Raw genomic sequence first — 26,356 nt, forward strand, 5'->3', positions numbered from 1 at the left:
TTCACATCATCTTTTGATTAAATGAAGCACTCCCAAACACATCCTAAGTTGGAGATCTATTAATAGATGAGGATTGCATGTACTCCAATAACATGGAGTACAGTATATATAGAGCTGATTGATAAATGTCCATGGTTGACCTTTATAACCACGATACTTATATTGAGGACATCCTAAATTTCATTGTTAATAATGCCATTTAGATCTACGATGATTGTGTGAACGCGTTTTCTTGGTACTCAGACTAGTGAACTTGCAGGAGTCCAAATATGGAGGTCCAGGACAACAGAGTAAAATACATGGGACTTGATCATGGTTCTAGTTATTTGGAACACGTTGAATTTCTAGTTGCTATTAGGAGAATAAGCAACAAAGGTTGTACTTTCGGGCTGGGGTTTCATGGAGGGGGCTTCCTAAAAAATAGAGCTGGTGTTGCTGAAATTTTTTAGGAATATTTTAAAGCTAGCGGTCTCATGAATTTTGTTATCGAGTTCAACTTAAAAGTTTAAGCTCCTAAATTTAAGAATCCTAGCAATCTCATGAACTTTGTAGTGCAAATCAACTTAAGTTTAAACTCCTAAATTTAAGAAAAATGGTAGTAAATAAGTTTAATTTTCCCTTTCAAATTTAGATGATTGACAAGTGGCATAAAATATGCCTAAGCCAGTGAGGCAATTTCTAGGCCCACCCTACTTTCACCCGCTTAACTTTACAAGCCTAAAAAGTAGGGGCTCCTATTTTTAAGGAAAAGTTTCCAAATAATCTCGTAGCCAAAAAACAATTTATTCATGGGACCACCTCTTCCTTAAAAATGGAGCTTAAGCCCCTTCCATGGGACCCTTGCCTCAACTTGCAAGAAGGTCTGTTATCTATAGTTGTTGGTGTGGTGGCTCAGCTTTCTACTAAAAGAGGTTGATTTGTCAGAATAAAAGAAGTTCTTGAAGAAAAAGGCTAGGAAGTGCATCTTATAGGGGAAGTGTATCACTAGTGGATATAACTAATTTTGCGCACCTAGAACTCTTAAACAATACATTGGATTTTGACGATTTTTTTGTTGTTGTCTTCATATGCGACTTAGCTGCTTATAACTAAGGTTTTGGCTTTTGGGTAGTAACGATGCACGCTGTGGAATTAGTAATGCACAAAAGGGTAAAAAAGTGGTCATTTCAAAGTGCCACCCAATACCTACTTAAAGATGTTCCAATAACCATCCACTCAAAATTGCTAGTACTTGTGGACAAATGTCCTAGTAGTTTTGCACAAATGCCCTAGTAGTGGTGCACAAACGGGCCAATTATGGATAAAAAAGCTCAAAAAAAACTAAAAAGTGATCAACTATTGGTACATGTGAAACTTTTTAATGAGCATTTCATTATCATTTTTCAGGCTCCTTTAAAATTAGTAATTGAGGGGAACTGTTATTGGAGCGTGATCCACTACTGGTGCTCTTCCCCTATTACAACACAAAACAAAAAGAATAATGAAAAACCATCCTTTTGAAACCACTCAATGTTAACTAGTTCATAGCAAAGATCAATAGTTGAAATGCAGATCATTTTGTCAATGGAGTGATTGAAAGATAAGAAGAACAAAGATGATGATAATATTATTGATTATTGGAATGAGTCAAAAGTCATTAGTTATGTTTTGGTGTTATCTTACACAATTGTGACTTTTGTAATATTTTTGTTAAAAGTTAGAAATTGACTCTTTTTGCGCGAGAGTGAAATAGGTTTCTAACCAAACTCTTTTTAAGCAAAAGTGAGGTAGTTTCTAACCCAAAAATGCAAAGTTAGTTATTATAAATGTGAGGCTATTTGTAATGTAAAAGCAAACTCTTATAGGAGGGAAAACTTTGTAAAATTATATTGAGAAATTTCTACAAAACTTTTATGTTCACACTTTGTACTTGGGGTTTCGAACTTGATGTTTTTTGAAGGATAATGAAAAATGTTGTTCTCTTATCTTAAATTAGTAACCCTAAGTTATGTATCAATGGAATTCATTGGTTTTTAATTCTACAATCAATATAATTATGTAATGAAACATATCCATTTCCTGGTATCTTGATTGGATGTTCTAGCATAGCCTATCTCTTCGTATGTCGAAGTGAGTTCTACTTCATTCATCTTAGGTGATAAACCCTCTGTAATCTATTGTCATTTGTGAAGTCTTACTTGGTACTTGTGTGTTTGGTGGTAGGGTTTCTGCTATTAATCTTTCTTTAGTTTTGTCTTTCCTCCTTTATGTACTTTTAGGTTAAAAGTACACAAATCCTAAAAACCCCTACAATACAAGGGAGCTACCCCTCTCAAACGTAGAGGTAGATCGTGGTTTCATTGCAATCTCTCCAACTATTGGTATGACTGTCACTGCTCTTTGGGTGAACAGGGTCAATTTTGGAGACAAAATTGCATGAATTGGAATAGAAATGTTATTTTTAAATATTTGAGTTTTGTAGTTGAGTTACATTAGTCAAATTCAATTTTCCTTTTTTTTTGTTACTTTAAATTTATCAATCATTAATGCCACTCGTGTGACAAATGTTTTGTCCAATCACAATAAAGATAAATGTTTTTTTCACTGTTTAATTTCCATAACCAAATATTTATGAACTTAAAAGATTTATTTGCTTAATTTTTATTGATTGTTACTAAAAAAGTTTATTCATTCCCTATAATTTCAAACAAAACTAATAATAAAACTCATACTTTAATTCTATTAAATAGAAACCATAGTCCACTACCTTCAATATAAATTAATATGAAGGGCAACATACATTCAAACCTTTCGATCATTGGTTAACATTACAAATTATATTTCTTTAAGGTTTTTTTTGAAATTATAAAATCGATTAATATAATATGAATAAAAGCACTTACAAAGGATAGAAGCATATTCCCAAGATTAAGACCGTCTTAGACGGGTCTTATGGAGGGGGCTTCTTAAAAAATAGTTTGAAGCTGCTGAGATTTTTTAGGAAGCCCCTCCTAGTTGGTGGGGCAATTTCTAGCCCCAACCCATTTTCACCTCCTCAAATATGAAGCTTTAAAAAATAAGAATTTTTTTTTGGGAAAAAGATTTCAAATAATCCTGAACCCAAAACAAAAAAATTCAATAGGACCTCCTCTTCCTTAATAATAGAAGCTTAAGACCCCTATAAGATCCTTGCCTTATAATCTATTACTAAAAATTTTGATACAGGACGGGTCCTATGGGGGTGATTCATGTGACCAAGCACTTAAGCCACAGAAGCAAAACTCAATTTTAATTCTCCCTGTGAAAATAAAAGCCTCTGAAATATCCAGGTATCTATACGAGTGACGTATATTGTGCTCTGTGTTACGGCAAGTCAATCATCGTCACCACTAATTTGTGTCGGTTTAAGTGTATTCGGAGGAAGGAAATATGTTTAAAACGTCATTTGACGGTTAAGGAAAACATGGTTGATTCCAGCGGATCGATACTGTAATGAGCGCAGTAATAAGAAGATTAAAAAAATGGCGATAGGGCGAACGCTGTCTCTGGCAAGGGCAGTAGCAGAAAGGGTTGTAGAGGCGCCAACCGTAAGAGCAAGGCGAGAGGCACTGACATTGACGGACACGGCTGCTAAAAGAATTCGTGAACTTCTCGAATTGCGACAGAAACCCTTTTTGAGATTGGGGGTCAAGGCTCGCGGATGCAATGGACTCTCTTATACACTTAATTATGCAGGTAACCCAATAACAATATCTTTCATCCATTTTAATTTTTCTTTTTCATTTAATTTTATGTTTTCCTTGTAAATTTTAAGTTTTTCTCTTGTTTTAAACAAGCATGGGGCTGGAAATTCATTCTGTTAAATTATATCGGTTCCTATCTGTGCAATTATGCTCTCCATATCAGAGTTGTGTTCTCAAAATCCCTTCTGGCCTGTCTGTTTGACTATGACTCATGATTTTATGTCTTAATGAGCGTTGTGCATGGCATATTTGTTTCTATTGTCATCTAAACTTTGAAAAAAGACCATCTGTAATTGAGTAAATGTGGTGGTTTTATAAAAAAAGTACAGACCAGCCACTACCTTCTCGTGTGACAAATTACCACCTTTAAGCCTCTAAACAAACAAACTAGCAGGCAATCTGGGGAGCAGCTGCCCTTTGGGTGAATTCGTAAGTCCCTCCTAGGGTCAAGTGACAGGCTAGTGTGGCGTCTCCACTTTGTTGGATGCTTGTCGATCTGCGCAGCACCAAGGCACTGATGCAGCTCAAATCAAGAGATTGAAGATTAGATCTGAATAAAACAAATTACAATAACCCAGAAAATAACAAAAACAGATTCAGATTCAATAGTTCTCAATTATAAATAGTTTTTCTCATTCTTAATTCCTCATTCGATCAGAAGTTAAATCTCTGAAAACCCACCAAGATATCACTCAGAAAATAAACTCCCATTTCCATTAACCTAGACCACACCTCTGTTCTCATCTCCGTCTTCCCCTTAACCTAGCTCTCCAAAATTAAACCAAGAAGATTCAATAGAAAAACTCCCATCCAGCGTCGCTACGCCCGACCTATCCACTGACCACTAGCGTGGCTATGCCCGACCTATCCACTAGCCACTACAAAGCCCCAAAAAAGACAAAACCCAAAACTGCTGAAACAAAATGAAAACAGCAGAAAGAAAAATAAAGGAAAACCAAAAGTAGAAACTCCCTTAATTCCATGGTCAGAACGTGGGCAAGAGAATCTAACTAAGATGCCCCGCATCAGGCACAACTGTGTACACCAGTGCCAATAAGATTGCCCAACAAGGCGGATCCTCCCATTTCCCATGAGCTTGTAAGGGGCTATATGGACTACATGCCACATGCATTGAATGTGATTATTATCAAATGCAGGGGATAAATGGACACAATTGATTGCTGATACTTGACCTCATGGTATAAGAGGAAAAAGCTTAGAATGTCTTTGTGCTGGTATATACCCTTAAATATGTTTCTGTTGCTCACTCCAAATGATTAGGATTCATTAGTTACAAGAAAATTTAGTACGTCTTCATATTTTATTGAAGAAATTGCTCATAGAGAATATTGTTCATAATTGCTCCTTGAGTCAATTGGCAGTGGCCGCAAAAGGTACATTATTTTGGTGGACAACAAAGATAGGCCTCTATTATCCCGATGATGGATCACTGGCTGTGATCTGAAACGTTGATACAAAAACTCGAACACAGTCTAATCCAGAAACAACGGCAATTAAAAATAAGCCCAATGGATGTGTGAGTGAGGGATTGCTTAAATGGCTTTATGACGGGGGAAAGAAGGACAGGGATTAACAGCTATGTTAGAAAACTGCAGTGATTGATTGATCATTAGGTTTTTTTGTGAGACAGCTTGTAAAGGGTTTTGTTAGAGAGGGTATTGATTTCACAAGGGGCATGGCATCTCTTAGCTTCTTTGCCTGATAGACATGCCTATAGTAAGCTCCCTGTGTGCAAGGGCTGTTTTAGAAGGCTGAATGAAGCCAGAAATTGTTTGTAGGGCGAAACATGTTTTGTTGCAATTAACTCAGTATGTAAATCTGGGATGCTGATGAGATGTGTTTGTTTATGGGTCTTGGTCTGCCCTCCTGATGTTCTGATTTAAGGTCATGCAATTGAGAGATATTTGGTAAAACTTTTGTTGATTCAGCAATTTGCTTATCGAATGACATAGTAGATGTATGCACATAAAATTGGCTATGAGCAATTAAATAAATTTTATATTTATTTAATAATTGTTCTTCTATTAAATAGATAATAAATGTAACTCGAACTGTTATTGTATATGCATCACTAACAAAATGTCAGTGTTAAAAGGAATGCTAGATACTTTTTATATAGTGAAGAGTCAGAGAGCAAGGCTCTTCATCTAACCCATTTACTTGCAACACCTTACTCAATGGTCTTTATCAAGCTAGAAATATATACTATATATTAAGTGGATCACCTCTAAGAAGAGATATTTTACATGTAAGCTTTTGGTTGTTTTGGTTCAGCTATCTTCTTCAAGCACAACGAGTTTTATATTGTGGCTGATTCTATTCATGTCATGTATTGAGTACAGGTTAACACATATTCAGTTTATGTTTCACCAATTCTTTGGATTCTTTCTTTGTATCAGCCTTTGGGTATATCTGAGGGCTGGGGTCATGCACACTGTGTTTGTAATATGAAATTTTAGGTTTTGTTGTTTGAAAGAACAAGAGCAAAAGAGTAAATGAAACCTGTCCAAAACACAAGAAATGAAGGTCTTGGCATTGATAGTTCCACTTGAATTGGATGTATTCTTCCTGTCTTAATTTCCACAGCACTCAAAACACCTCTCGCCATCGAATAATAAAAAATACAAAAGTTATAAGATTCATCTTGAACTTGTTAGTGTGTGTAAAGTGACCCTATGAGCATTCAGCATGTGGTATCACTAGGAAATGTGACAAATGCTATGCTTCATTGAGTCCTCTTTTAGGGGTGGAATAAGAAAACACATTAACATGAACATAGGATGCTTAGAACTTAGAAATAGAAGTAGCTTGATAATTGTAGGAATGATAGTTAAATAGGAAAATAGTGTTGACTTGGTGGTCAGCACTGAAAAATAAATTGAATGAATGATTCAATAATCGGATAATCTATTCAACAATATACAAACGTATATAAAGAGGTTATAAGACAATGTTCTCTAATTAGAACATAACGTTAAAGTAAAAGATTAAAGAGCTAAACGCTAAATTAAGCGTGAAAGCTAAATTAAGCTTAAAAGCTAATTAACTAAAAAAAAAAAGCTAAATGCTAAATAAAGCTTAAAAGCTAAATAAGTCGACAACTTAAAATAGAAGATGACCACTAAAAATAGAAGATGACCATTATAGAAGATATCAATATTATTTTAACATCCTCCCTAATGGTCATCGTACTCAATACCCTACAGAAAACATTGCAGGTGTTATGATCACAGATGCAAAGAACACTCTGCTGCTACGGAGACCCCCCCAAGATCTGCAGAATGTAAATGACCAAGAGTACCAAAAGCCATCCAAGCGAATGTAGCCTTCACATGCGAATTAGAGATCTGGCACACACGAATTATTGAAGCCTGAAACAATGATTTTGAGAAAAAAATCAGCAAACCCTTTTGCAGAAGAGTACCAACTCCAAAACTGACTGCAAGATACCACGGTTGCAAATGTTCGCCCTAGCAGGTGCGACCCAAATTGACTGCAACAAAGCTCGATTTTTGAGGAGAAAAATCGATCAAAACTAGAGAACTTCGCGAATCACAAATCCCACGCGAACTTCGCGTATTACAGATATTTTTGAGGAAAAAATCGTGAAACCCTAGAAATCCCACGCAAGCTTTGCGGATGACAGATAATAATTTTTAAGGAAAAAATTCTAAACCCTGAAATAGGAACCCCCGAAAAGAGAATTTACGATTTTGAGGAGGAAATCGAAAAACCAAGAAATCTGAGTTTCAAATCATCGTTTTTGTGGAAACAAATGTTAAAACCCAGATAACTAAAAGCTTAAGCGAATATCGCGGATTACAAATGAGATAATTTTTAAGGGAAAATTACAAACCCTGCAAACAATTTTTGAGGAAAAAATCGTGAAAACCCTCCCATGATTTTTTGTGAAAAAATCAGAAAACCGACAGACAATTTTTTAGGAAAAAATTGTGAAAACCATGGGACCTGTAAGACGAGGTCTGGCCCAAATCAATTTGATAAAGGTAACAATATTCAGATATCGTGAACATGCACTGTTTCCAGGTGTTGTGGCAGCTGTTGAACTTTTGACTGTGTTCCAACATGATGTTGGTCAAAGATGCCATCACAAAAATAGAGGTTGAACGAGGTCAACCTAATGAAAGCATGAGATAGAAGAATCTGATTCAAAAATCAGAATAGAAGCAGCTGCACAAAAAATCTGAAACCCCAGAGGAGAATTTTGGCACGAATTTCGAGGTTTGGAAGAAACCTAGAAATTAAAATTTTCTGCAATCTTAAAATCTGAAATTTTTCCTGAAAATAATCAGAAAAAAATAATAATTTGCAGAAAATAAAAAAATACCTCTGATTTTTTTGTAAAAAAAACAGAAAAATATTGACGATTTTTTTTCCAAAAAAAGCACAAAAAAAAATAGGGACAGAAACCCTAGGTCGGATGTACAACATAAACGGCGCCCAGAAGACACCAAAATTCCTGACGTCCACAGAATTAGTAGAAATCACTGACTGTTTTTAAATTCCAAGGCAAATTCGTTGGCACAAAATTCAAGGCATGGAAAACGAGGCACCCAAAAAAGCTCCCAAAAAACCCACCAAGAATCTGAAATCAGAATGCGGATCCGAAGGCTCAAAAATTGAGGTACATAAAACGATGCACCCAGAAAAATATGATGACGACCCAGTTTAGGTCTCAAAAAACCCATCAAGAATTTGCAAACAGAATAAAATTTCGACTTGAACTGAAGGGTCAAAACCCTAGTCAAAAATTGCAGAAACCCTAGGAAAATTTTCAATTTGCAAAAAAAACTCCAAGTTGCAGGCACGAAAACCAGAACCCTAAAAAAAACATGAACTGCTGCCTAGCACAAAGAAATTTGCCCACGAACCAGAAACTCTCAAAAAACCTTCAAAAAAGCAAAATTGTTTTTTTAATAAAAAACAATAAAAAAATAATTTGGAAAATATTCCAGAAAGAAGGCCATGAATTTTTTATTAAAAAATTTGCCAAACTTTAAAGAATCTCATCGACCCGTTTTGATACCATGAAAAATAAATTGAATGAATGATTCAATAATCGGATAATCTATTCAACAATATACAAACATATATAAAGAGGTTACAAGACGATGTTCTATAATTTAAACATAACGTTAAAGTAAAAAATTAAAGAGCTAAATGCTAAATTAAGCTTGAAAGCTAATTAACTAAAAAGAAAAAGCTAAATGCTAAATAAAGCTTAAAAGCTAATTAAGTGAAAAGCTAAATAAGTCGACAACTTAAAATAGAAGATGACCACTAAAAATAGAAGATGATCATTATAGAAGATATTAATATTATTTTAACAAGCACCTCCTTCGGGGTTTGCGACATGGCTTAACCGCCTCCCGTGGATTTGGGTAAGTTTGGTGTTTGTGACGTACGTTGACAGCTCGATCTTTTGGCGCAACGACAAACATACCAACAATTGGTATTAGAGCCTTGGGTCACGGGTTTGAATCCCAGGAGGTCTCCTTCATTCCGTCGGTGCGGAACCCTCAGTCAGTGCTGAGGGGGAGATTGTTGACTTGTGGGTCAGTACCTCCTTAAGGGTTCACGACATGGCTTAACCGCCTCCCGTGGATCTGGGTAAGTTTGGTGTTTGTGACGTTCGTTGACAACTCGAGCTTTTGGCACAATGGCAAACATACCAACAAATAGCACGGGCACAAGGATGTGGGACCAAGGGATTTTCATATGTACTTGTGAAACATGGGCCAAACATATGATTTTTCCTAAGCAGTTCTTTAGTAGTAGTGACTAGGGTTTAGCAATTACATATGAATTTAAGGGGATAAGTAATAATCCCAAATGAAACAATGAAGTGGAAGTACAATTTATAGAGGGTGAATATTTTGGTACATGGTATTCTATCGTTATCTTGTGAACATGTTTTTGTTATTATTGATTGTGTAAAATTAGGTGCAAAATATTAAACAGAGAAATGCTATTGGAGCAAGCTGAGCCTTGCCTTTGTTTTAGGATGTCAAAAATATTCTGTTGGGGATTGCAAAATTTTTGCTGTAAATGTTTTATATGCTTATATTGCTGACTTTGTTTCTATGTTTCTCAGTACATAAGAGTAGCTTGTATAAATAGGCAAACGAGCTACAATGTCATTTTGTGTTCCTAGCTGTTTACATACTTCTCATTTATTTTATGGTTGTTCCAGTTGTGCATCTACCTTCCAGAACTATCATAGTTTTCTAGCTACCTTTTAATTCACAAAGACTTACCCTTTACAGTTGTTCCAGCTATCCATATGCCTTTTTGTTGATTGCTATTTACTTTTACAGCTGTTTGATGCCAATAAGATCCTTGTGTGATGATCCAAGATCCAAATTTGACTATTGGCACAAACGATCTTTGTTTTAAGGAGATGTTCTTGTGCTGAAGCTAGTGTTGGTTCTGAGTTTTGCAATTCAATCATAAAATTTGCCAAAAATAAAGCCAGTAGGTATCTTCTCTGCTCAATAGCAGAATGTATGGGAGGTAATCATAAAATTCTGTTGGTATCTTCAATGTATGGTATCTTCAATCATAAAATTCAGTTGGGGATTGCAAAATTTTTGCTGTAAATGTTTTATATGCTTATATTGCTGACTTTTTTTCTATGTTTCTCAGTACATAAGAGTAGCTTGTATAAATAGGCAAACGAGCTACAATGTCATTTTGTGTTCCTAGCTGTTTACATACTTCTCATTTATTTTATGGTTGTTCCAGTTGTGCATCTACCTTCCAGAACTATCATAGTTTTCTATCTACCTTTTAATTCACAAAGACTTACCCTTTACAGTTGTTCCAGCTATCCATATGCCTTTTTGTTGATTGCTATTTACTTTTACAGCTGTTTGATGCCAATAAGATCCTTGTGTGATGATCCAAGATCCAAATTTGACTATTGGCACAAACGATCTTTGTTTTAAGGAGATGTTCTTGTGCTGAAGCTAGTGTTGGTTCTGAGTTTTGCAATTCAATCATAAAATTTGCCAAAAATAAAGCCAGTAGGTATCTTCTCTGCTCAATAGCAGAATGTATGGGAGGTAATGAAACATGAGTAGAAAACGACAACATTTAAGTTGTGAAGTCTATCTTGGAATTGTGAGGAAGCTCACTTAGGATTGGGATCGGTTGTCAATTGAGAAATGGTATGAGCAATATGAAGTTGATCATTAGTTTGCAGAGTTGCAAATTGGCCCATTGTAATGTCCCCAATTTTAATAAAGTGACTTAATTAAGTGGTCCTAAATTTTAAATAATATCACAAGGACTTATTTAATTAATTAATTTAATTTTTAAATAAAGGGGGCTCAAATTAATAAAATAATAAACTATTGTCGGCCTGCTTGTAACCCTTTGGGAAACTTCCTGGAGCTCTTTGTAAGGCCGAGTTTGGCATAGTTTTAGGCATGGTGAATTTTATAACCTCCTCATGCATAGGTATACTTTTTCCTATTAGAACTAGATATTCTTGAAATGTCAAAAGATTCTTCCTCTTTTGATATCTGTTATACCACTTGGTAATTTTATTGGCAACAATTTCATTATCCTTTTCTTCCATTTTTGTAGTCATCCCAAGCATTCCACAGGCTAGCAGGTTTTTGGCTCTGATACCACTGTAATGTACCCAACCACATGGTACCCAAATTTCCACCGCATGTCACGTACCACTGTGATGTACCGGTGCTCTCTTATGGCACAGTACCCGAGGGCAATTACCAAGGGAAGTACCCAAGGGCAAAGTACCCGAGGGCAATTACCGAGGGAAGTACCCAAGGGCAAAGTACCCGAGGGAAGTATACTCGAGGGCAAAGTACCTGAGAGAAGTACTCGAGGGCAATTACCGAGGGAAGTACCCGAGGAAAGCACTCGAGGGCAAAGTACCTTCGACACCTTTGGCCCTCAATCAACGGTACTCGACACCCTTCGACTCCGGATGCAAAGTTCCACTCGTACAGAAAAGTAGGCCGCACACCTCCAAACACTCTGTACGATACGATTATTGCAGATACAAGAATGAATTATCAACACAGAGTATACACCAACAACATTGAATGGCGAAGAACCAAATATGTGTAATTATATTTTCACACGGTAGGGATAGATTCGACAACGAAGTACAAAGTGAAATATCAGAAATGATATCTCCAACGACAGACTAGGGTGGCTGCTAACCACCGAAACTGCGATTACAAAATAGGGAGGATCTTGCACCTCCGAAACTGCAACAAAACAAAACTCCAACTGGAATTCACAAATACAAAAAAAACATCAAATTTACCATGCCTACAACTATGCAAAACTCGGCCTTATAAAGAGCTCCGAGAAGTTTCCCGAAGGGTTACAAGCAAGGTGACAATAGTTTATTATTTTATTAATTTGGGCCCCCTTTATTAAATAATTAAATTAATTAATTAAATAAGTCCTTGTGATATTATTTAAAATTTAGGACCACTTAATTAATTAACTCAATTAAGTCACTTTATTAAAATTGGGGACATTACATTCCTCCTGGCCCAAAGATTGCTTGCCCTCAAGCAATCCGTAACTATCTGCCATTTGACAAGCTCCAAGATCACAGACCATGCACGGATTCTAGTAGCCGTATCCGCTGAAAGCTTGACGCCGCACCATGACTGCGAGCACTACCTGCAAATCCCCAATCAGCTTGCGCTGCTCCACTCTGATATAAACATTGCCCTATTCGGAGTTGAGGAATAACTCATCAAAATCCAACTTGCTTTCTTCATATAGATGCCACTCACAAGGAGAGATGACAATCATGCACGCCTCATGCCCAACCAAAGGGTAAACTTCGTATTCAACCAACAGTAGAGATTGCTCCTATAAGGGATCATTGCTAGAGTTCTCATTTCCATGAAGTTGATCAACCACTGTTGGCTTGACAAAATTCATACAAACATCTTCATCCTTGTAGTTGTCATGAAAGTTTAAGTGTTCTCCACTTGAAGGGACAATTGTTGTCTCTGGCTTGTCCATATCCTCCTGTCACTCAGGTGAACATGTGAACTTGTCTTCATCTTTCTTTGATTCTGATTGAGTTCTTAATTCAGGATCCAACTCCTCTTTTCTTTTCCTTACATAGTACCTATCAAAGGATTCGGTAGCCTTGATCTCCTCAGGTTCACTTGAGTATTCATCAAAGATTTTGATAACCTCCTCATGCACAGGTATACTTTTTCCTATTAGAACTAGATATTCTTGAAATGTCAAAAGATTCTTCCTCTTTTGATATTTGTTATACCACTTGGTAATTTTATTGGCAGCAATTTCATTATCCCTTTCTTCCATTTCTATAGTCATCCCAAGCATTCCATAGGCTAGCAGGATTTTGGCTCTGATACCATTGTAATGCACCCAACTGCACAATACCCAAATTTCCACTGCATGTCATGTACCACTGTGATGTACCGGTGCTCTCTTACGGCACAATACTCGAGGGAAATACTCAAGGGCAAAGTACTCGAGGGAAGTACCCGAGGGCAATTACCAAGGGAAGTACCCAAGGAAATACTCGAGGGCAATTACCGAGGGAAGTACTCAAGGGAAAGATACCCGAGGGAAGTATACCCAAGGGCAAAGTAGCTGAGAGAAGTACCCGAGGGCAATTACCGAGGGAAGCACTTGAGGACAAAGTACCTTCGACACCTTCGGCCCTCAATCAATGGTACTCGACACCCTTCGACTCCTGACGCAAAGTTCCACTCGTACAGAAAAGTAGGCCGCACACTTCCAAACACTCCGTACGATAAGATTATTGTAGATACATGAATGAATTATCAACACGGAGTATACACCAACAACATTGAATGGCCAAGAACCAAATATTTGTAATTATATTTTCACACGGTAGGGATAGATCCGACAATGAAGTACAAAGTGAAATATCAGAAATGATATCTCCAACGACAGACTAGGGTGGTTGTTAACCACCAAAACTGCGATTACAGAATAGGGAGGATCTTGCACCTCCGAAACTGCAACATAACGAAACTCTAACTGGAATTCACAAATACAAAGAAAACATCAAATTCACCATGCCTATAACTATACCAAACTCGGCCTTATAAAGAGCTCCAAGAAGTTTCCCGAAGGGTTACAAGTAGGCCGACAATAGTTTATTATTTTATTAATTTAGGTCCCCTTTATTTAATATTTAAATTAATTAATTAAATAAGTCCTTATGATATTATTTAAAATTTAGGACCACTTAATTAATTAACTTAATTAAGTCACTTAATTAAAACTGGGGACATCACACCCATTGAAAAAGATTGGACTTAATGGATTGATAGGATTCAGTCCAACATGGTGTTGGTGGCCCTGCCCTAAAGGATGTAAGTTTATAACCATTGGAGTAGGCAAAAAGGTGGTGGGTTGGTGATCAAAAAGCTTGCTTGCAACTGGAACTTGCTATAGAAGAATCATAATCTCAAAAATAGTATTTTCACTGTGGATCATGCGCCTGATTGTTTGAGCAGTGCACATTGCCTTGTGGTTAGGATTGTGAGGATCTTGTAGAGATTGGGGTGAAGGTCATTTATCCATTTCCTTAATGACTTTATAAGTGAAGGTGAAACCATAGTCTGTAGATGAAACCAAATTGCTAAGTGGAAACATGTAATGTCCCTTCCTAAAATTTTCCCAATTTAAGTGAATTATCTTGTGTTACTTATTTATATACATTTTTGTTTTCTGACTTTACATATATTTTTTGTATTATCTGATTGATGGAAATAAAATGGTGAAAATAACTGCTGAAGACAAACTATTTCTAATTCTTTTGTATTTCTGGAACTAATCAAAGAAAATCAAGTTCTATACTACTGCTAACCAATTATAGATAAATTTCAGTCCGACTGTAGCTGGTATAAAATGTTAATTAATGTTGCAAGCACTTTGTTTGAGCATCCCATTAGAACACTAGTGGGCCTTAAAATTAGATTATCACCAACTCAATTAGGGAGGGGACATGGAAAACCATTAATGAGATATCGTATGATTTTGTACTTGCTATTTGCTACATAAGTTGGAGGTGAAATGCCTCCTATTGTTGTTGTTGGTTGTGTAGCGCTCGGGTGAAAAACTGCACCAAATCATGATCTTGAACAACATTTGAAAGACTACTTGGATTATCCATAAAATGAAATGAAAAGAGGCAAAACACAATGAAGCAATACAAATAAAAACTAAAAAGCTGTTGTTACAAAAACAAATTCACAAATGGAAAGCTTAGTTTATGAGGTACTTGGGCCCTGAACTATATCTAATACTGAAACGTGTTGCTATTGGGTTCTGTATGCCTGAACAGAATTCAAGAAATTAAAAATAAAAATTCTGAAATTTAAAAAATTAGAAAGAGGATTTTAGGAAAAGGAATCATTAGGTTGTCAAAATTGACTGCAGACTTTTTAAAGCAAATGAATGTTAATCTGAAAATTTGGAATCTGCAATCAAGAAGGCCTCGATCAAATCTTAAATCCATGTAATGTCCCCAAATATTTATAAATTGACTTTATTAAATTAATTGATTAAGTTGTCCAAAAGTTAATATTATTTCAAAAGGGATGACTTTAATTGATTAATTTAATTAAAAAATGAAGTGAAAATAATAGATTAATAAAATAGCCACTTTATTAAATAAAGTTATCTCGTTGTGACAGATATTTAATGAGGCCTTGCAAAAATTAAATGTGGCCTAATCTTCTAGAGAGAGGTTGGATTTCTTTATAAGGAGACTTGTTGGGCTGTAGTATACATGGATTTGATTTGATGAATTTATATGATGATTTATGATAAGCTGAGGATCGAAACCTTCAGTAGATCAAAAAGGGTTGGACGGAAACCTTCATTCTTTCTAAAGGTGGATACACAACAGAGTTCGCAATTAGGGCAAATTTGTGAAGTCACCATTGGAGACAAATTTGCAGGGGTTAAGGGTTTGATTCAGAAATAAAGGTATTTCTGCAATTTTCAGAATAAAGTTATTTTGATTGGAAAAATAATTATTTATTGATGTGAATAAAGCTGGACAAAGGAATCATTCTTTTGGAGAATAATTATTAATTGCCTATAGTTGATTAGTGGCTGTGGAAAATGACAAATATCGATTGAACAATTATTGGAGATTATCAGTCTTTATTATGGGCAAATGAATGTGGCACCGATGAATATTGTGGAAGGTTTAATTAATTATTCCAAAGTTGGATGGTTTGCATATGATAAGCTATTATATTTTGATGGGGTGATTTAATCTGAAGAGTCAGATTGAATTTTACTGTGATGGGCGATTGATAAAGTTTGGAAGTTTATTTTCTAATCGTGGATTTCATGAGACAAAGCATTGGTAGGGAAAACAACACAAATAATATTGGCATGAGCTTTCTCAGTTGGGCAGCTTCACTTTTTGTTCTCGGTGGTGTTGTTTTTAATCTGTTCATGACCAATGGTGGCTTTGCGTCAACTATTTCTTGGGCGATTTGAAGTTACTTCTGAGTTTCAGTGCCAATACCTTGCTGGACATGAACATCTGCATCAGTTGGACGAGTTTCCTCTTTCCTACAAGGTGTGGAATTATTTAATCTGAAGGCGGACTCTTATTACAGGTTGATGGTGTGAGTTTCAACATTTGCTTGCATTCAAACTGATGGTCTACTAGGTTTGGAAGAAGGGAAAACTTGCTGCAGGAGGTTGGAAGTCCATCAGTTAATACTTTACCTTAGAGTGGGCATCATCAGTTATTATTTCTGCCACTGGGTGTTAAACAATTCACAGTTCGAACTCAGTTTGGTTCAGAGGTTGCAGATATTAGTTTCCCAGATTATTCTTATATTTGGCATCTGTGTCTAAGGTCATATTTTGGACTTAGTTTGTGTTGCAGACCTGTTTTAACAGTCATTAATGGTTCCATATGTTTGCTGAGCTATTCTGAGTTCTGAAAGTCTTGTTTGAGTCTTCTCTTTAGCCTACCTCTATCATTGAGGTCAGGAATTTCATTATTTTCATTATAATCTGATTATAAATCTGAGTTTGTTGTAGAATTTTTTATATGCAAATAAAAAATCAGAATTTTCTGTACCCTATTTCGAGATATTGTTGTTTTTCTATTATCCCTATTTGGGGATATTACAATCTAACAAGTAGTGTTGTTGACATGTATCTTAGTTGTAGTGAGAGAATTGCTGAGTGGAGATCTTAAATTTTGGAAATGAACAGAAAATATTGAAATGCGAGGGACTGTGTGTTGGCTGCACATAAGGAGTATATCAAGATTAATTTGAAAACATTTAAAACATTTCAGATATGGGAAGGCCTAATCCTTAGGTGCTGTGCTAGATATACACGAAGTATATCAAAGGCTGAGTAATCTGAATTTGAAAACATGCAGAAAATTTGAGATATGGGATGGCCTGATCACTAGGCTTTGATACCAATGTTACGAGATATTACAGATAGTGTTTCTTCATTTTTCATTACATAATAGAAACCTGTATTTATAGGCAAAAATCTTTAATATGTCATTTTGTGTTCCCAGCTCGTTTCTTGCTTCTATTATATATCTATTTACCCTTCACAGCCGTTCCAGCTACCTACCTATTTTTTAGTTCATTGCTACGTATCCTTTACACTTGTTTCATCAGTCCATCTATTTTTGAATTAGTTGATAACTATTCCTTTCAGCCATTCCAGTTATCAACCACTTCATAACTAGCTACATATACTGTTGTCTTAATTTTACTATATTTCAGTTTCTATTAGCTCACTTCTATATGGACTATGGTTAATTTTCTTATGAGATGTTCTTATCAATGTTCCGTATATTTGTTTGCCATTGTTTAGTTCATCTCAAGAGTTTTCCTGAAAGTGTTTGCTGGAAAAATCTTGATATAAGATGAAAAAATAGCTAAACAAAATTTTCTATTTCTCCTTTCAAGGCAACTTACAATCTTGTGTTTCTTGTTTTTGCATTTTTTGAGAGAAATTTACAGAAAATTATGAGATTTGTACCATATACAACAATGATTATCTAAATACCCCTATCAAGGCACAATTACTGTGGCTAAGACATTATACAAATTTTGTAAAAATAAGAAAAATCTCACAGGATGAAAGAAAGGTAGAGATTATATGCATAAAAGTATATTTACTATTTAATTTTGAATATATCATTTATTCTTTATTTCTTATGAGGTCAAAGCATAGTTACGAAACTTAGACTTGGCAAACTGATTTTGGACTTGAACTCACCTTGGACTCAGCAAGCTGATTTTGGACTTGGACTCACCATGGACTTAGCAAGCTGATTTTGGACTTGGGCTCAAACTCAGCACAAAATTTTGGCAAATTGAAAAACCCAATAAATTAAGAGATTTTTAAGGATTTAAAACTTGTTTCATGCACCTTTTAATAAATAAACCTTTAAAACACAATAACATCATCAAATAGAAGCTAATTTGATTACATACACAAGTATAAATTGATCACATAAGTATAAACGCAAATTGTAGCTGAAGGAAATAACACTTTTAGATATATAAATATTGTCAAATGTTTACAAAACTCATGGAATATGAAATCCATGGCATCAAAACAAGTATTAGAGCTAAAATTATAAGACTATGGCTCAAAGGAGATTGCATTACTCATCCCAACATCATGATAATTCATGCACTGGTGTCTAAGATGGGTTTTGCATGATGAAGTAACCATGATATTTGCTTGTGTCTCAATGACTGGTGTGTATATCCAAGTGAGGAATTTATTAGTAATTTTTTTAAGCCTTCAATATTGTATGTTTTGTCGACAAGCTCATTAACAAAGAGGAATGGTTAAGTAAAAAGATAAATTATTATGTTATATTTTGACTTCAGCTAGGATACTAATATATGAGATTCTTCTATCAATTGTCTATGCAAGGCATGATTGATACATTTTGCATTATGAAAATAGCATTTCTTGCCAACTATGACTTGTATTCAGCAGTACAAGGATTGTAGCATGCCAACTTTGCCTATGGCAGTCCTTGTATACTAAACATTTTGTCCAATATATGAAACAAGATAATCCTTGATTGTGGTTTTCATTAAAAAATTTCAGAGATTTGCAACAAGGGATATGTATTATGTAGATTTTTATGATCATAATTCATCACTGGCCTGTTACTTGCTTAGACTTATAGTTTGATGGGGGTTGGGGGCAACACCAAAATGAGGTTGAGGGTAGCACCCCTCATAGGGGTCTAGTGGCAACGTCCCCAACGGGGTTTGGGGATGTTGCCCCTTGCAGGAGTCCAGGGGTAGCGCCTCTGGTGTGTTGCCTGTTGCAATACAAGGTGGTGTCAAGGGGTGAAGCCTTTTCCACCAAGCCTAAATGAAGACCTTCAAAACCACACAAACCTTCATGGCGCACACCATTTTCATACTTTTTAAAAAAAATCGTAGATGGGAATTTCTTAAACCAAAAAAAATTTGAAAATTTGTGAGCTTTTTAATTAAAAAAAATTTAAATGTCCAAGACCTAGGCCCAAACTCGCCGGGCATGACTCACCGAGTTTTGGCAACTCTGGGCGAGTCTCGTTACACTGGGTCAAAGAGACTCTGCCGGGAAGTTTTACAAATTGCATTTGGTAGACTACCCTCACATTTTGGGGCACAACTTTGTCATACAAAGGTATATTTTGATGATACATTTTTTCAGTTTGTTAAAAGTTTTGTAAACTGAATTTTGCCACCAGAATTGAGATATTTCTTTTCTTGGAGTTGAGTTACTTTTTTTTTTTTTTTTTTTGTTTCTTACGTGTTTTGCATTATGGGGAATGCAAACATGAAGGAAAGATCAAGGAGTTTCAAGAATGGATGCATGACCAAAAGGGATTCAGTAAAATGATTACTTCAAATAAGAAAATTTAATTCTTCAGTATAAGAATGAGAGAATAACATCAGTATTAGAGCACAACTCAAAACCTAACAAAAATTCACCTCATCTATTTGCAAGAACCTAAGATACCAGGTTCTTCTGTTTTAGCCTGGGTCCCGGTATGGGTACTGTTTGGGTACAGGTACGGTTCGAGTACGGCTTGGGTTGTTCATGGGTTCTCTGTGGGTTCTTCTATGAAGGACCCACAGAGAACCTAGGCACCTAGGAAGAACCCAGGGTTGTACCCAGCATAGTTTCATAAATTAAAATCTCAGTTTCACTCTCACAATTTTGTGACATCATTTTTTATCAGAATATGCCAACAAGCAAGCAATTAAATGTCATTTCAGTTGCATTTGTGAGCTATACATATGAACATGGGGTTAGTAAACTTTATATCAACATTACTGAGTTTGATTTCAGTTGATTTACATTATGCATATGTAGCACCTGTCTTCTTATGTTTTGTGAAATCACTTTCCTTGTGTTGTTAATGATTTGGCATTTTGTCAAATGTTTGAAAAATGAAATTGAACCAGCTTCTGCACTTGACACAGCTAGTGGTAGTGGAAATCCAATTGATTGTGGTTCAAATGAAATTGAACCAAATGTTGATATTGACCTTAACTTCTGATGAAGAATATGAATATTAAAATTGATTATAATTTGAATTTTCATTCTGTAATGACAATTTGAGACTAGAGCATTTTCATTTTTGCAAATTTGCCAAATTATGAATGAGGCATCAAAATATTCTACTTTTGATATTTATTGATATTTATAGGCAATTATGGATTTATGGGTATCACTCTTCTTATAGTCATATACTCTGATATAGTTTATATTTTATAATTTTGATGTTTGAACATATATATAATATATATAAAAATATATATATATATATATGTACGGGTGTACCCGTACCCGTACCCAAGGAAATTGTTTTTTGCTGCACCCGATATCCGTACCTGTACCCGAATCAGTAACTTAGGCAAGAACCAGTGAAAATATAGATGAATTTCTTGATAATAACTAACAAGAATTAGCATCCAAATATAGGTGAATGTAGAAAGTTTTGTGGAAATTGACAGATAACCAAGCATAATATTATGGAATGTAAAATGTGATAGAGCCCTTATGGCAGGTGCTACTGACCTCGACAAATGTGATTTATGCCATGACAAAATGAAGCGTGTCATGCAAAACTTATGACAGATACAATTTCCAAGGATGACATTTGTGTGCAACATACTTACAATTGTGGTTTGAGTTTGATAAAGAAATTGGCCTCTATGGATGACAAGGCACAGATTGGATGCTATGGATGACAACCAAAGAGAAATTGTTGTGATGAGCAAGTGACGGTAAAGCCATATGGACAATGTTTGTCACAAGTTCACAAGAAAAATCATTGGTATAATGAAGAAAAATGCTTTTATGATTATCCTTGGGATTGTTGAAAGTACCGCAAAAGATGTCAAAACTGATCTTTCTATAGAGAGTCATTCATTCATTGCACGAAGCACAACTATCAATCAAGAAACTATGAGAGGTCCTCTATGGGATTTAGTATGACTTTAAGACTAGTGAGATCATGTCTTATTGTTGGTTGCATACACGTGGATCAGGAATCTGATTATGATGTATTGAGATGTTCTATAATGGTTTTGAGGAGACCATAAAATTCATGTTGTCAGTGTCAATGAGTGGGACACAACTATACATTATAGCACCATTGAAAGGCATTTGGAGGATATGCCACCAAGGTAGCTAGACTGGTGTGATACCATGACTGAGATTCAAGTCCATTCTCAATTAAGTAAATAGTTGCTGTATGCTCTAGAGATTCAAACTGCTTGAATGTATCGTATGTTTTTCCCCACCAAATAAACATTACGGGTAGATTTAGTAATGTTCTTTTGCATCATTTAAAGCTAAACTATCATGAGATATGGGTCACTCTATCCAAATTGACTCATTGGGTATAGGGCCTACATTAGTGGGAGTGTAATGTCATTTTGCATCTTACAATTAAATTTATGAAGGGATGTTAGCATGTGTAAAATGAGTATTGGTGATCTTATGATTGGTAGAAATGTCATCATTGTGAATATGTCAAACATAGGATTTTTTGAACATCGGTATTGTATGAGAGGAACTAGGCTTCAACAATTACATGTGTATTTACAAAGATGGGTGAATTACCCAGAGGAAACATTGAAATGGAACACTACAGTATATAGAGTAAATACTTAGGAACTCAGAACCCTGTCCGTATATTATGAGCATCTATTGATTACTCTGTGTGAGAACTATTGTGCATTACTTAGATTGGAAATGTTTTAATTTTGACAGAGATCACCTTCAAATAAAGCTTCACAATTATAATAGTCAATTTTATGGTAAGACACAGCTCATTGCAAAGAGTGGTTATCCAGTTGGAACTTGGATGAGCTTTGCAATGTGTAAATCTGGAAAGTATTCAAGCAGAACTTGTGTAAATGTGACGTCATTATTTCTAAAGCAATTGAAAAATATTTTTCTTCACACAAAAAATATATTATTGAACTTGGGTATGAGCTTCCTTAAAAAACAGATCATTTTAATTCTGAATATATGCAAATGCCTTTTCAAGTATCCACTGTTTGGTGGAGCTTGTTTGGCAGTATATATGTTGATCATCTGTTTTTCAATCAAGCTCAGGCTTGACTATAATTGTTGAATTTTTATATTTTTAGTGATATAAGTGAACCACAACCTATAAAAACCTACTTTACATCTGTAATTCAGGTAGGTCATGCATGCAAAATCTTATGTGAATACCAGATTCAGTATTTCAGGGGTGATGGAGGGTCTCTCAGATAGAATACATGGAGCTAAACAAAAAACATTCTACGAGGACACTTAATAAAAATAGGAGAGTAGATTATCCATTGAAAATTTCTATTGATGCAAATCATTCTAGAAACATTGCTTTATATGTAGTCATTGGTGAACAAGATTCATGGATGTTATTTGAACTTATGAAGGCAAGTCTAGTAATCTAGTATAATCTTTAACCCTTGGGGATTCCTCGTGTTTAGACTACAAGGAAACCACATCCCTGCAAATCTCATTACCTGGGCTGCATCTACCTGTGAAAGGAAAGAGGGAATGACTGCACAATCCTTTTTGCTTAAGCACTAGAGAAGGAAGCCTAGCCGAGGTCATCTGTCTTAAGTTTACACCTTAATAATATTTAGCTTAAATGTCTCGCTATAATTCGTTTCTTCTCTGTGAAGTTAAACTTAGATTCCTTATTACTATCTTGGGGCCTTGTGCAGGTATTGTAAAATGATTTTGTTCCTTCAGCTTTGTATTCATTTTTGTAATGTCTTCTAACATAATTTTTTACTTAAATCAGCTAAAAAGGATAAATAATTTGGACCTCTCTCAGGTATCTGTATTGATTTCATATCACATTTATTATCAAGGTTAGTTCCTTAATTAGATCGGTTCATCATTCTCAGCTTATTGTCACTTTTAGCAAGTTACCAGTTGACACAGATCTAGCTAAATCAATCTTCAGGGTTGTTACTAGCTCTACTTTGCATGATCAGAGTAATAATATAAACATACAGTGTATGATACGAAACAGCTCTATGATAGGCTGTTGTGGTCTTGTTTAAAGTTTATGTTCTGCAGGATTGCTGTAGGTCATTTTTTGTGTTGGATACTGTATAATAATTTTGTTGTGTAATTTGGATTGTAGATGAGAAAGGAAAATTTGATGAACTAGTGGAGGATAAAGGAGTCCAAGTTTTGATTGATCCAAGAGCACTCATGCATGTTATTGGGACTAAAATGGACTTTGTGGAGGATAGACTTAAGTAAGAAAATGTCTCTGCCTGAAGTGACTTTCAAAATGTCCATTTGAAGTCTATTTGTTTAGTAATAATGTGGAAGCTATGCACCATATTGATTATCCCTCCTTGAGAGCAACAAAGTAAATTTCCTTTCATAAAGAAAGCGATGTTTATATGAATGTTTTTTCGTTTATTTCTTTTACAGGTCAGAGTTTGTATTCATCAATCCAAATTCTAAAGGAGAATGTGGCTGTGGAGAATCATTCAAAACATAAGCACACATATAAAGGGCTTAGATATCTTTCTTAACTATTATTTGGAGGTACTCAAAATTTTCTTGGGTGCCCAAACACAATATTTATGTAAGTTGTTCTCATGAGAGGAAAGCAAAGGTTTTATTCAGCAGATTATTGTTTAGAGAGATCTGTTACCTTCTGGAGCAGGTTTTGGCACAGTTTGGACACATTCTTAAATATCAAAATGAAAATTTGTCCAAATTCTGTAGTAAAGGTGGTCTCATCTTCACCCACAATAAATATAGCTTTAATGTTCGTTTCTTAGATTTTGGACTTATGAACTAGACATTTTGTTTTGAGATTAAATGACAGAATTAATGTCTTGGAGAAGAAAAGAGCCGGTCAGATGTGAAATTGAGTTTAGAGGAAATGCCCTAAAATCGATGGGCTCTTGTACAAAATTATTTGAAAGGATTCAGAGCAGGTAAAACAGAGCCAAAGACATCTCTTGACAATATATGTAAAACAAAAGTTTCAAGCGACAATTTCTAATTCTAAAGCAAAATGACTGAAATGTAATGTTATTTTTTTTAACATAATCTCTATACAAGCTGTTATTATCGTAATAATCTTTATAGAGGGTATCAGTAATAATATCTAAGCTATGTAATCTAATGCATTTGATATTAAGTTTTAAGAACTTTTTTTAGCCCACCCTCTCACTGGTCTTATATCTCTGAGGGGTTACTTCATTGAACTAGCAGCCTTCCTTTTTTTGGAAACGTGGAAATGTTTCTGTCTACATTTACAAACTTTTGCAAATCTGATCCTGAACCTTCTAACCGGCAACATGCAAAGCAAAACAATCTTCTTTTCCTTGTATCCAACTCTCATGGGCACCTTATAGCTTTCTTGCATCCTCCTTTCATTTCCTTGCTTCAACCTTTATTTTCTTCATACTTACCCTCTCGGTAATCTTACCCTCTGGGTAATCTTTCTTCTTGCTGCAAAATCTGACTTCATTAATTGATTTCCCACCATACTTGGGCGTGGGATTTTCCATCTTCCCTCCACATTCCGTTTGCATGAAAACATTTTCAATTTTTTACTAAAAATTGTTATTTCTAGACCAATCCAACAAGACCCACTTCTGGCCCACTGTTATTTGCGGTGGTTGCTAGAGTTGAAGAGGGTTGGATTATTGTAAAGGGGAAACATTCAAAGACGTCCAAGCCTTCTTTCGAAATGATTCTTCGTTCCCAGAAGGCTAGTTGTAAATCTTGAGGGCCCTCATTGAGGGTTGTTTGGGCTGGTTTTTCTGGCCCCATCTTAGGATAGGTTAACTGTTGTCTTTCAGGGTAGACTCTGTTTTTTGGTTGCAGATCTCTCTTCTTTGTTGAGAAGTCAAGTTCTATCCCTAGTTTGATTTGTATGGGTTACCTCCTGTCTTTTGGAGTAGTCCCTGTTTCTTTGGTTGTTCTATCTTGTTGGGCTTTCAATGTTATATCTATTTTATATTTTGATGTAAAGGGTTTCAGAGGCCCTTCAAAACTTGTTATCCCTTATTAAAAGACAAGACCCATTTCTGCTTCCCATTTCTTGACCAATCCAACTATGTTGTCTAGACGGTTGTTTGTCGCAGGTGGAAGGGAAAATCTGCATCCCTTTCCCAAACCCCCCTTTGTCAAGATTCGGATGTTTCTCCCCACTCGAGTGGGGTTGGGTTGTTGCAGGTTTGATAGGTTTGTTTGGCCTGTCTGACTTCATTTGTTTGGGATTTGTACCTCTGCTTTGTCTGTTTGCCGCCTTTGGGTTGTTATCTAATTTTTGATAGCCTTTTGGCTATGTAAAAGGTCAGGGCCCTAGTTAACGCTATTTTTTTAATAAAAAAACAAGTCCCACTTCTAGGCTCCTAGGTTTCACTCCAACTCAGATTAGCAGTTGTCAAAAAACTAAATGGGAGTTACATAAGGCATTTGCTAGACCTCCCTAGCTTGGCATGAATTTTTTTATGCCCAACATTAAAAATTGCAACTTGCAAATAAGTAGCTCTATTTGCTTGCATCATCAATCTCCTAAAGCTCAATAATTAAACTTTAGAGCTGGGAGAATAGTTGAGAGGATTGAATCAGAGTTGCAAAAATCAAAATCACAAGAAAATAATTAAATAAATAATGCATCTCTTTTTTGGTTGTGTAGGATTTCTCATAAACATTTCATGAGTTACTCATAAATATTTGAATATAATGTGCTTTGTTTTTCATCCATTGTTCTTCCTTGTCCACCTTACTTTGCACCTTTCTATCACTCTCTTCCTTCGTCTTTACTCTCTTTTCCCCCTCATGCAATTTACCTAACTATACCATGATTCATCCTCCCACTCTAACTCATCTTCATCACTTGCATTCAAATCAATACTAACAATTTCATAGAAATCAACAAATTTAGTTTGCTTACCTTACCTTTCTCCTCTTCTTGCATTTGAACAAAATCAATAACACCTTGCTTCAACTCAACTTGCAGCTTCTTATTGCTACACTCTTCCACTTTTCTT

At 35.4% G+C, this 26,356-nt stretch overlaps 1 protein-coding gene across 1 annotated transcript; it reads left to right on the forward strand.

Annotated features, from left to right (window-relative positions):
• The first annotated feature begins 3,234 nt into the window (after positions 1-3,234).
• Positions 3,235-24,371, forward strand: LOC131037407 (iron-sulfur assembly protein IscA-like 3, mitochondrial). Its single transcript, XM_057969539.2, has 3 exons — positions 3,235-3,714; positions 23,473-23,590; positions 23,772-24,371. Exons 1-3 carry the CDS (start codon positions 3,501-3,503, stop codon positions 23,839-23,841), a joined length of 402 nt encoding a protein of 133 aa, XP_057825522.1. The 5' UTR covers positions 3,235-3,500; the 3' UTR covers positions 23,842-24,371.
• Positions 24,372-26,356: the final 1,985 nt, after the last annotated feature.

This window comes from Cryptomeria japonica, chromosome 5 (assembly GCF_030272615.1).
Source record: "Cryptomeria japonica chromosome 5, Sugi_1.0, whole genome shotgun sequence".
NCBI classification, from domain to species: domain Eukaryota; kingdom Viridiplantae; phylum Streptophyta; class Pinopsida; order Cupressales; family Cupressaceae; genus Cryptomeria; species Cryptomeria japonica.

Coding starts and splice junctions, on each gene's coding strand:
- LOC131037407 (XM_057969539.2), top strand. CDS start 3,501: ATGGCGATAGGGCGAACGCTGTCTCTGGCAAGGGCAGTAGCAGAAAGG. Junction 3,715..23,472: donor TTATACACTTAATTATGCAG/GTAACCCAATAA, acceptor TTTGGATTGTAG/ATGAGAAAGGAAAATTTGAT. Junction 23,591..23,771: donor TTTGTGGAGGATAGACTTAA/GTAAGAAAATGT, acceptor TTTCTTTTACAG/GTCAGAGTTTGTATTCATCA.